We start from the raw sequence: 12,392 nt of genomic DNA, 5'->3' as shown, positions 1-12,392 counted from the left end.
GATCCCGTGTTCGAATCCCAGCCCGGCACACATTTTCACCACTCGCCACTGATTCCACGTAAAATTCTGATGCAGCTGACACCACTAGTTCCTTCCCTTTTCTTTCCTTTCTCCCCCCTCCACCTTCAATTTACGCGTAATGTACCACAGCTGCGGATTTCACGCGGTGTCCGCTCTTTTCCACATGTCCGAAAGAACAGACACCACACATTCATTTGACTGATTCAGCTCAATGAGCAAGAATTCACCTTCTTCAGTGCGGATGCACCAATACATCCGATCTCCTGCGAGGTTCTAGAGTAACGAGCTTGGAGGACAGGGACAGGAACAGCGGATAGGTGGTTCTGGGTGGGAAGGTGGGTCGGCCGAGAGATGTGCCGCGACAGTCCGCAAAGATGCGATAAACACTGTCTACCAGATGGTGCAGAGGTTCTGGGGTCTTGCCTACTCGTCTCGTATAGGGTGTCCAAGGGATGCTGGGTTCTCGGAATGCTATACAACAAATCAAGCAAATAGCATAAGTAATTTTATTTCAATAAAGCAGATTGACACTACTCGAATTGACAACAGTGTCCCAAGCGATGGGCGACATGCAACATAAATGTCCATACAAACAATGTATATGGTTCACTAATAACTGTTCTCGTAGCACTCTCTGCTAGTCCGTGCTAATACTCTGTGAATACCGTCCACTAATATCCGGCCAAGGCTGGCAGGAACGGCGCTTATATTCACTTCTTGCAGTGGTCGTTCCTGTCGTGGTGCGGTTCTTGTCAGCGGGCTATTGGCTGACGTCGCCTCACCGCCTTCTCTGGTCTTGCGTACTTCCTCTTCATTCCGGCGCTTGTGGTTACGCCAGAACAGAGATTAACACAACTGCCTACTAAGGAGGAAATCCTGGGTTCGAATCCCGGTCCAGTACACATTTTCACTCGTCGCCGCTGATTCCGCGTAAAATCCTGATGCAGGCGGCGTCACTAAACCCTTCCATTTCCTTTATTCCCCCCTCCCCCCACCCTCCCTCTCCCGCGCTCACCACTCCACCTCGACATTCAATTTACTTACATTGTGTACAGAAACCAGATGGCAGTTATAAGAGTCGAGGGGCATGAAAGGGAAGCAGTGGTTGGGAAGGGAGGGAGACAGGGTTGTAGCCTATCCCCGGTGTTATTCAATCTGTATATTGAGCAAGCAGTAAAGGAAACGGAAGAAAAATTCGGAGTAGGTATTAAAATCCATGGAAAAGAAATAAAAACTTTGAGGTTCACCGATGACATTGTAATTCTGTCAGAGACAGCAAAAGACCTGGAATAACAGTTGAACGGAATGGACAGTGTCTTGAAAGGAGGATATAAGCTGAACATCAACAAAAGCAAAACGGGGCTAACGGAATGTAATCGAATCCAGTCAGGTGATGCGGAGGGAATTCTACATCTATATCTACATACATACTCTGCAATCCACCATACGGTGCGTGGCGGAGGGTACCTCGTACCACAACTAGCATCTTCTCTCCCTGTTCCACTCCCAAACAGAACGAGGGAAAAATGACTGCCTATATGCCTCTGTACGAGCCCTAATCTCTCTTATCTTATCTTTGTGGTCTTTCCGATAAATATAAGTTGGTGGCAGTAAAACTGTATTGCAGTCAGCCTCAAATGCTGGTCCTCTAAATTTCGTCAGTAGCGATTCACGAAAAGAACGCCTCCTTTCCTCCAGAGACTCCCACCCGAGTTCCTGAAGCATTTCCGTAACACTCGCGTGATGATCAAACCTACCAGTAACATATCTAGGCCGGCCGCGGTGGCCGTGCGGTTCTGGCGCTGCAGTCCGGAACCGCGGGACTGCTACGGTCGCAGGTTCGAACCCTGCCTCGGGCATGGGTGTGTGTGATGTCCTTAGGTTAGCTCGGTTTAAGTAGTTCTAAGTTCTAGGGGACTTATGACCTAAGATGTTGAGTCCCATAGTGCTCAGAGCCATTTGAACCATTTGAACAAATCTAGCAGCCCGCCTCTGAATTGCTTCTATGTCCTCCCTCAATCCGACCTGATAGGGATCCCAAACGCTCGAGCAGTACTCAAGAATAGGTCGTATTAGTGTTTTATAAGCGGTCTCCTTTACAGATGAAGCACATCTTCCCAAGATTCTACCAATGAACCCAAGACGACTGTCCGCCTTCCCCATAGCTGCCATTACATGCTTGTCCCACTTCATATCGCTCTGCAATGTCACGCCCAAATATTTAATTGATTTGACTGTGTCAAGCGCTACACTACTAATAGAGTGCCGCGCGGGATTAGCCGAGCGGTCTCAGGCGCTGCAGTCATGGACTGTGCGGCTGGTCTCGGCGGAGGTTCGAGACATCCCTCCGGCATGTGTGTGTGTGTGTGTGTGTGTGTGTGTGTGTGTGTGTGTGTGTGTGTGTGTTTGTCCTTAGGATGATTTAGGTTAAGTAGTGTGTAAGCTTAGGGACTGATGACCTTAGCAGTTAAGTCCCATAAGATTTCACACACATTTGAACTAATGGAGTATTCAAACATTACAGGATTCTTTTTCCTATTCATCTGCATTAATTTACATTTATCTATATTTAGAGTTAGCTGCCATTCTTTACACCAATCACAAATCCTGTCCAAATCATCTTGTATCCTCTTACAGTCACTCAGCGACGACACCTTCCCATACACCACAGCATCATCAGCAAACAGCAGCACATTGCTATCCACCGTATCCAAAAGATCATTTATGTAGATAGAAAACAACATCGGACCTACCACACTTCTCTGGGGCACTCCAGATGATACCCTCACCTCCGATGAACACTCACCATCGAAGACAACGTACTTGGTTCTATTAATTTAGAAGTCTTCGAGCCACTCACGTACTTGGGAACCAATCCCATATGCTTTTACCTTAGTTAGGAGTCTGCAGTGAGGCACCGAGTCAAACGCTTTCCGGAAGTCAAGGAATATGGCATCCGTCTGATATCCTTCATCCATGGTTCGCAAGATATCATGTGAAAAAAGGGCGAGTTGCGTTTTCCAGGAGCGATGCTTTCTAAAGCCGTGCTGATGCATGGACAGCAACTTCTGTGTCTCAAGGAAATCCATTATATTCGAACTGAGAATATGTTCGAGAATCCTGCAACAAACCGATGTTAAGGATATTGGTCTGTAATTTTGAGGATCCGTCCTTCTACCCTTCTTATATACAGGCGTCACCTGCGCCTTTTTCCAGTCGCTCGGGCAAGAGATTCGCGATAAATGCAAGCTAAATAAGGAGCCATTGCAGTAGAGTACTCTCTGTAAAACCGAATTGGAATCCCATCAGGACCTGGCGATTTATTTATTTTCAACCCATTCAGCTGCTTCACAACCCTAGGGATGTCTATCACTATGTCCTCCATACGGGAATCTGTACGAGACTCAAACGGCGGTATGTTTGTACGATCCTCCTGCGTGAAAGATTTCTCAAATGCTAAATTTAAAATTTCAGCTTTCGTTTTGCTGTCTTCCGCTGCCAGGTCAGACTGATCAGTGAGTGACTGGATGGAAGCCTTCAACCCGCTTACCGATTTTACGTAAGACCAGAATTTCCTTGGGTTATCAGCAAGATCTTTCGCTAAGGTATGACGGTGGTAGTGGCTGAATGCTTCGCGCATCGATCTTTTTATAGCAGCACGAATCTCTACTAACTTTTGCCTGTCCTCATTCTCCCGATCTTTCTTGTACCGCGAGTGCAACTGCCTTTGCTTCCTGAGCATTCTCCGAATTGTGCTGTTAAACCACGGTGGGTCTTTTTCGTCCGTAACCCACTTTTTCGGCACAGACTTCTCCAATGCGTAATTTACAATGTGTTTAAAATTTGCCCATAATTCTTCCACGTCAATCGTACCGGAAGTAAATGAAGTAGATTCATTTACTAAGTGGGATGCTAACAACTGCTTATCTGCTCTTTCTAGTAATAATATTCTCATAGCCTTCTTGACCGTCTTTTTAACTTTCGTAACCCTAGTCGTAATGACAACATCATGATCACTAATCCCTGTCTCAACACTGACACTGTCGATGAGGTCTGGTCCGTTCATGGCTTCCAGATCTAAAATATTTCCATTACGCGCTGGCTGTCGATTTAACTGCTCAAGACAGTTTTCGGATAATGTGTTCAAAAGTAATTCACACGACGGCTGGTCTGTCCCACCTGTAATGAATCCATAGACATCCCAGTCTATACCAGGTAGGTTGAAGTCGCCTCCGACTAATATAGCATGACCCGGGTACTTCGGCGATACGGAATGTAGACTCCCTTTGACTGATTCTAGAACTGTCACGGTGGAACCTGGTGGCCGGTAATAACACCCCACAATTAACTTTATTTCCCCTAGCCCTGTTAAACGTGTCCAGATAACTTCACAATCATACTCTACTTCAACCTCAGTAGACACAATATTTTTGTCAACTGCAATGAAGACACCATCTCCTACGGTGTCTAATCTGTATTTCCGACGATGATGATGATAATGATTAGTGTTTTAGCGCGCACAACAACGAGATTATCAGCGCCCGCGTCTTTCCGATACACGTTCCAACCCTCACTAAATACACTCCTGGAAATTGAAATAAGAACACCGTGAATTCATTGTCCCAGGAAGGGGAAACTTTATTGACACATTCCTGAGGTCAGATACATCACATGATCACACTGACAGAACCACAGGCACATAGACACAGGCAACAGAGCATGCACAATGTTGGCACTAGTACAGTGTATATCCACCTTTCGCAGCAATGCAGGCTGCTATTCTCCCATGGAGACGATCGTAGAGATGCTGGATGTAGTCCTGTGGAACGGCTTGCCATGCCATTTCCACCTGGCGCCTCAGTTGGACCAGCGTTCGTGCTGGACGTGCAGACCGCGTGAGACGACGCTTCATCCAGTCCCAAACATGCTCAATGGGGGACAGATCCGGAGATCTTGCTGGCCAGGGTAGTTGACTTACACCTTCTAGAGCACGTTGGGTGGCACGGGATACATGCGGACGTGCATTGTCCTGTTGGAACAGCAAGTTCCCTTGCCGGTCTAGGAATGGTAGAACGATGGGTACGGCCAGTGTAGGAGATCGCTCCCCACACCATGATGCCGGGTGTTGGCCCTGTGTGCCTCGGTCGTATGCAGTCCTGATTGTGGCGCTCACCTGCACGGCGCCAAACACGCATACGACCATCATTGGCACCAAGGCAGAAGCGACTCTCATCGCTGAAGACGACACGTCTCCATTCGTCCCTCCATTCACGCCTGTCGCGACACCACTGGAGGCGGGCTGCACGATGTTGGGGCGTGAGCGGAAGACGGCCTAATGGTGTGCGGGACCGTAGCCCAGCTTCATGGAGACGGTTGCGAATGGTCCTCGCCGATAGCCCAGGAGCAACAGTGTCCCTAATTTGCTGGGAAGTGGCGGTGCGGTCCCCTACGGCACTGCGTAGGATCCTACGGTCTTGGCGTGCATCCGTGCGTCGCTGCGGTCCGGTCCCAGGTCGACGGGCACGTGCACCTTCCGCCGACCACTGGCGACAACATCGATGTACTGTGGAGACCTCACGCCCCACGTGTTGAGCAATTCGGCGGTACGTCCACCCGGCCTCCCGCATGCCCACTATACGCCCTCGCTCAAAGTCCGTCAACTGCACATACGGCTCACGTCCACGCTGTCGCGGCATGCTACCAGTGTTAAAGACTGCGATGGAGCTCCGTATGCCACGGCACACTGGCTGACACTGACGGCGGCGGTGCACAAATGCTGCGCAGCTAGCGCCATTCGACGGCCAACACCGCGGTTCCTGGTGTGTCCGCTGTGCCGTGCGTGTGATCATTGCTTGTACAGCCCTCTCGCAGTGTCCGGAGCAAGTATGGTGGGTCTGACACACCGGTGTCAATGTGTTCTATTTTCCATTTCCAGGAGTGTATTTCAGAACATCCTATCTCAGGGTTCAGCCAGGTCTCAGTCCCGAGAATAATTTGCGCGCCACACGCTTCCTGGAGGGCAGTAAATTCAGGAACTTTATTTCGAACACTCTGAAAATTTACTGCTACTATCTTGATAGCTGAAGTGTCTTTAGACTGACAGCGTCCTGATTTCCCTGCCTGCACATCGACTGGTGAGTGTTCATCAGGACACCTCGCACTGCTGCCTAGCCTAAAAAACCCCTATGTGCACGCCACAAGTACTCTGCTACCCGAGTAGCCGCTACCTTTGTGTAGTGCACCCCTGACCTATCTAGGGGCGTCCTACAATTCCCCCCCCCCCCCCCCCCCAATAGCTTAAGTCTAGAAATCTGCAGCCAAGGCCGTCACAGAGTCGACGAAGCCTCTGGTTGAGACCCTCCACTCGGCTCCAAACCAAAGGACCCCGATCCACTCTGGGAACGATGCTGCAAATAGAGAGCTCTGGTTGCACCCCGCGTGCGAGGCCAGCGGTCTTCACCAAATCCGCCAGCCGCCTGTACGAACTGAGGATCGCCTCAGAACCAAAGCGAAAGGCATCATTGGTGCCAATGTAAGCAACTACTTGCAGACGACTGCACCCCGTACGCTCGATAGCCGCAGGAAAGGCCGCCTCCACATCTCGGATGAGGCCCCCCGGCAGACAAACAGAGTGCACGTTAGATTTCTTTCCAGCCCTGTACGCTATTTCCCTAAGGGGCTCAATCACCAGCCTAACGTTGGAGCTCCCAATAACCAGCAAGCCTTTGCCCCCGTGTGCCTGCTCGGGCCCTGCTGAAGGAGGGGCCACCTGCCCATTGACAGGACGAACGGGCGAGGCCAGCCGGACAGCCTCCACATTGGCCCTCCGCCTCGAGCGACGAGAACGCGTTGCAGTCCGCCACTCACGCTGAGGTGAGGGCGGCCCAAACCGCCGGGTACACTACAAGGTCCCTCGGCGGCTGAGTCTGCGGACGCAACAAGCGACACCTGGGGTGTCTCAAGCGACGCGCCAGACCCTCCGCCGTCGCTGCACCTCGAGGCAGCAGCCTGAAGGCGACTGGCCGTGGCCAACAGCACGCTCAGCTGCTCGCGAACCGCGGCCAGCTCCTCCCGCGCCCGCACACAGCACGCACACACCCTATCCATCCTACTGCTAATATCTAACCACTCCGCGAATTTATACTCTGCAGCTATCAATAAGCAATATTACTCCTCTCAAATACGAGAATACGAAAGGATTTTATGTAATTAAATATGCAAGCGCACAAACACTCGGAAGGAAATTAAGAATCAAACTACAAAACAAATATGAAAGCTAAATATGCGACTCGCCACAGCACTGCTACTGCACTGCTGCTGCACTGATACTTCACCAGCGGCTGCTCAAGGCTAGATTAAGAAATGAGACGCTTAAAGTAGCAAATGAGTTTTGCTATTTGGGGAGCAAGATAACTGATGATGGTCGAAGTAGAGAGGATATAAAATGTAGACTGGGAATGGCACGGAAAGCGTTTCTGAAGAAGAGAAATTTGTTAACATCGAGTATAGATTTAAGTGTCAGGAATTCGTTTCTGAAAGTATTTGTATGGAGTGTAGCCATGTATGGAAGTGAAACATGGACGCTAAATAGTTTGAACAAGAAGAGAATAGAAGCTTTCGAAATGTGGTGCTACAGAAGAATGCTGAAGAGTAGATGGGTCGATCACATAACTAATGAGGAGGTACTGAATAGAATTGGGGAGAAGAGGAGTTTGTGGCACAACTTGACTAGAGGAAGGGACCGGTTGGTAGGACATGTTCTGAGGCATCAAGGGATCACCAATTTGGTACTGGAGGGCAGCCTGGAGGGAAAACATCGTAGAGGGAGACCAAGAGATGAATACACTGAGCAGGTTCAGAATGATGTAGGTTGCGGTAGGTACTGGGAGATGAAGAAGCTTGCACATGATAGAGCAGCATGGAGAGCTGCATCAAACCAGTCTCAGGACCGAAGACCACAACAACAAAATTGTGTCACACACGTCCAAAAGAACAGACACCTCGTATTCACATAAATTTCACCTCATATTCTGCCCAACACCACCGTGGACGTGTCACACGATGGGAGGTCGGAACACCCCCTCTTATCGACATTTGACAGCTTCTCTTGACGCCTCTCCGATGAAGGTCAGAACAACGTCGCCCAGCATTGAAACCACGCGGTTTTCTTATGAACGCCAGATGGAAACACCTCAGTTACATCGTCGCTCAGAATCGACACGAAAAGGTTTCAGTGGTGTGGCATGTAGGTGGTCAGTAAAACCATTACCTTAGACCGTTGATATCCGCAAATTCCGCGCTCAAAAAAACAGCTGGCAGTGCAGTGTGCAACGATCTCTACAACCTTTGACGCTGCAGACACACCCTGTTCGATTCAACCTCTCTCTAAGAAAATCCTGGGGCTGCAGCCACATTGAAGGTTATCTGACATCTTTGGAATGTAACACAACCGCAATTTTTCCCCTGATGTACGGGCTTGAACCACCTAGAGACATTTTGAAATCAATTGATGAAATTTGAACGTGATCTGAAGGAGCGAAGGGCATTTACGCCCTTTCAGCCCTCCTGTTTCGCCCCACCCTGTGGCGTGATCGCGCTGTCTGTGTGGGACGCAAAGGGTTCCTCTGAGTTCTGTCCCCATTTCGGCAACACGATCAGTGCCTCTTACACGCCTTTCTTGGCCACTTTAAAAATGTCCCTGTACGGACACAGCCATTTACTGATTCTTAGACGCTGGTGTAAAAGGCAGTCATTTCGACACACTTCAGCTGAAAGGTGCTACATCGCTGAACTAGCATCTGCTGGCAAAATGTGAAATCCAAGCGGTGTCGAAAGGGATATCTGTTACGACGGCACTTACGTATCAGGTGAATGGTTGTTTCTGTACAAGAACATTTTTAAACTGCCCAACAAAGGAGCGCACGCAAGTGGCACGGAGGGTGTTCTGGAACTGGGAATGGGGGAGAGGGGATGGGGCCTTAGAGGGCTCCTTGATGTTTTATTCACACATGCCTCAATGTGGCACCCCTCTTATGATCACACCACAAGATCGAAACAGGAATGCTGGAAAAGCGTAAACTCCCACTGCTGCTTCAGATCACATTAGTCGAACGTTTTTGAAAGGTCTCTAGCGGTTCCACCACTATACCAGAGCACAAGCTGCGGTTGCGATCCATCAAAACGATGGACTGTCGCATGGTCCTGATGGAATTGCCCAAGTCCGTCGGAATGCATAATGGACATCAATGGATGCAGGTGGACAGGATGCGTATGTACGTGTCACCTGTCAGAGTCGTATCAGGGGTTCCATATCAATTTAATTGAACACTCCCCACATCATTACAGAGCCTCCACCAACTTGAAGAGTCCCCTGCTGTCATGCAGGGTCCATGGATCCGTGTTGTTGTCTCCATACCCGTACACGTCCATCCGCTTCATACAATTTGAAACGAGACTCATCCGACCATGCAACATAATTCCAGTCATTAACAGTCCAATGTCGGTGTTGACAGGCCCAGGCGAGGCGTAAACCTTTGTGTCGTGCAGTTACACGAGTGGGCTTTCGGCTCCGAAAGTCCATATCGATGATGTTTCGTTGAATGGTTTGCCCAGCACTGAAATCTGCAGCAACTTGCGGAAGGGCTGCACTTCTGTCACGTCGAACGATTCTCTTCAGTCGTCGTCGATCCCGTTCTTGCAGGATGTTTTTCCGTGGGCAGCGATGGCGGAGATTCCTGATATTCGCGGTATACCCGTGAAATGGTCGTACGGGAAATTCCCCACTTCATCGCTACCTCGGAGATGCTGTGTCCCACCGCTCGTGCACCGACTATAACACGACGTTCAAGCTCTCTTAAATCTTGATGTCCTGCCATTCTAGCAGCAGTAACCGATCTAACAACTGCGCGTGTTCTCTTATAAAGACGCTGCCGACTGCAGCTCAGTATTGTGCCTGTTTACATATCTCTGAATATGGATATGTATGGCTATACCAGTTTGTTTGGCGCTTTATTGTAAATACACCCTTCTCTCACTCCCTGCTTTTTGACGCAAAAATATATGGGATTTTTCCGCCAAGTAAGAATGTTTAAAACTGGTCCTGATAAATAACATCTCAGGCTCACAGCTTGCTTTGTTGCTTGACAGATCCAGGAACGGATGGAACATACGATGAGGAGGTTGACCTCCTCGTGTACGAGAAGAAAATCGGGAGGGTTTCATCCGAGGACGAGACGTACCTGGTGGCGACCGGCTCCTTCAACGGCACCGTCAGCTTCGGCCAGGAGCTGGACATCCCACTGTGGAACGCCACGCTCAATAGCGCGCCCCGGGTCCAGCACTACTTCTACTCGACCGGTGGCTACGAGTACACGGTCAACATCGTCTTCAAGAAGGACGGTATCTACCCGTGGTACACAGCGAGAAACCTCTCCGACTACTCCGTCATCGATTCCAGGATCGATGGATCTGGAATAGCTATTGGACTGACGTACACTCTTAGCTATGAGGCCACGTCTACCCGTCACGGTAGTTAGATACGAGATGCTAAGGACGCAGTGGGTTATGTTATTCAATGTTCACGCTGCCACAGCGGCACCTACTTCGAATAATGTGGCCAGCTGTCTCATTGCTCACAGAAAAGGCAGAAAAACGTCTAGGTCTGCTGTCAGCCTCAATTTGTTATCAGACATTGACCTCAAAGTGAGTTTCATTCTGTAGTTGAAGCACAGCTGGTTTACTTCGTACAAATTGTATTATGTGTTGCATTAAAATTTTGTTTTGTAAAATTATAGTTTTATGAGTCAGAAAAGTACAACGCAATTAAAACTTAAAGACACAAACAGCTACAAGTTTGCTGAATATGGTAGTGCACATGTTCCACAACATTCCTACAATACATCTTAAGTAATGACAAACTGCCGGCCACTGTGGCCGAGCGTTCTAGGCGCTTCAGTCCGGAACCGCGCTGCTGCTGCGTTCGCAGGTTCGAATCCTGCCTCGGGCATGGTTCTGTGTGATGTTCTTAGGATAGAAAAGTTTAAGTAGTTCGACTTCTAGGGCATTGATGACCTCAGATGTTAAGTCCCATAGTGCTCAGAGCCATCTGAACCATTTCTGAATGACAAACTATTCTTGATCATTTTCTTCAAGTGGTGTACCGTAGTCGTACATTTATTGAAGGCATTGTAAAGTATCGAACTCGGCTGTTGCTTACACGCATTAGTTTTCCTAGAACGCACACAGTCGGCCAGTTTCGGCCTTGCAGATCGTTTTTAGGGGCAGTATATAAAAAAGCAAACAAAGGTACATTAAGTTTGTGTTTTGTAGTTTATTTATTGTTATTTCATGCCTCCTCACCTCATATCAGCAGCTGATGGGTTGTCGGCAGTGCATGCAACCCGCTTTTGAGCAAAGGGACAAGTAAAACTAACTTAGACCAAAAATACACTAACATAAAAGTGAGTTATTTACAAGTGAATAAAAAATTTTCAAAGATGAAATTTATGGAAGTTTTTATATATAAGAAATATATCTTTCACGTTTTAATTAAAAATAGTAATAATAAAAGGCAAAACGTGAGCGGCGCGGGGTAGCCGCGCGGTCTAGGCGTCTAGTCACGGTCCGGGCGGCTCCCCCCGTCGAAGTTCGAGTCTTTCCTCGGGCGTGTGTGCGTGTGTCTGTGTGTGTGTGTGTGTGTGTTTGCTGTCCTTAGTGTAAGATAGATTAAGTAGTGCGTAAGATTAGGGATCGATGACCTCTTCAGTTTGGTCCCATAAGACATTACCACAAATTTCCAAATTTTTTGCAAAACATGAAACTATAATAGTGCAGTTATAACACCATGTAAAACAACGATCTTAAAAAGAAACACTTGACTGTCAATAAAAGTGGAAGGAACAGCCCTGGAATAGGTCGTCTGTTGCTGAAGAGAAAAAAAGTTGGGTGTTGTGGGGGCAGGAGGCTGGGGGTATGAGCATGGAAGACTGCGCAGTATATTTGGAACGGGAGTCGTTGTTGAGAGACAAGATGGGATTAGTTGTTGGGGGCACCTGTAAGGCCACAATGTGAAGAGGAAAAGGGGAGGGTAGAGGGAAGTAAGGGGGGAGAGACAAAGAAGAGAGACATAGAGAGGGAAGGGAAAGGCAGTCGTGATAAGGTGGAATGGGTGGGGTAGATTTACAGATGGTAGGATGGGTAAATGTCGAGAGGAAGTTTATAGTCTGGGACAGGGTGACAGTTGAAATTTCGTTGAGAGAGGCTGGCTCTGAGCACTATGGGACTTAACATCTATGGTCATCAGTCCCCTAGAACTTAGAACTACTTAAACCTAACTAACCTAAGGACAGCACACAACACCCAGCCATCACGAG

At 48.6% G+C, this 12,392-nt stretch overlaps 1 protein-coding gene across 1 annotated transcript in view; it reads left to right on the top strand.

Moving 5' to 3' along the window:
• Window positions 1–10,842, top strand: part of LOC126149193 (uncharacterized) — a 29,300-nt gene extending 18,458 nt beyond the window's left edge. Inside the window, exon 3 of the mRNA XM_049915800.1 lies at window positions 10,168–10,842. Within this exon, the coding sequence (XP_049771757.1) occupies window positions 10,168–10,556 (389 nt within the window). The 3' untranslated portion in view covers window positions 10,557–10,842. The remainder of the gene's footprint in view (window positions 1–10,167) is intronic.
• Window positions 10,843–12,392: the final 1,550 nt, after the last annotated feature.

This window comes from Schistocerca cancellata, chromosome 2 (genome assembly GCF_023864275.1).
Source record: "Schistocerca cancellata isolate TAMUIC-IGC-003103 chromosome 2, iqSchCanc2.1, whole genome shotgun sequence".
NCBI lineage: Eukaryota > Metazoa > Arthropoda > Insecta > Orthoptera > Acrididae > Schistocerca > Schistocerca cancellata.
Note: the sequence above shows the minus strand (reverse complement) of the source record. Positions and strands in the feature narration are given on the sequence as shown.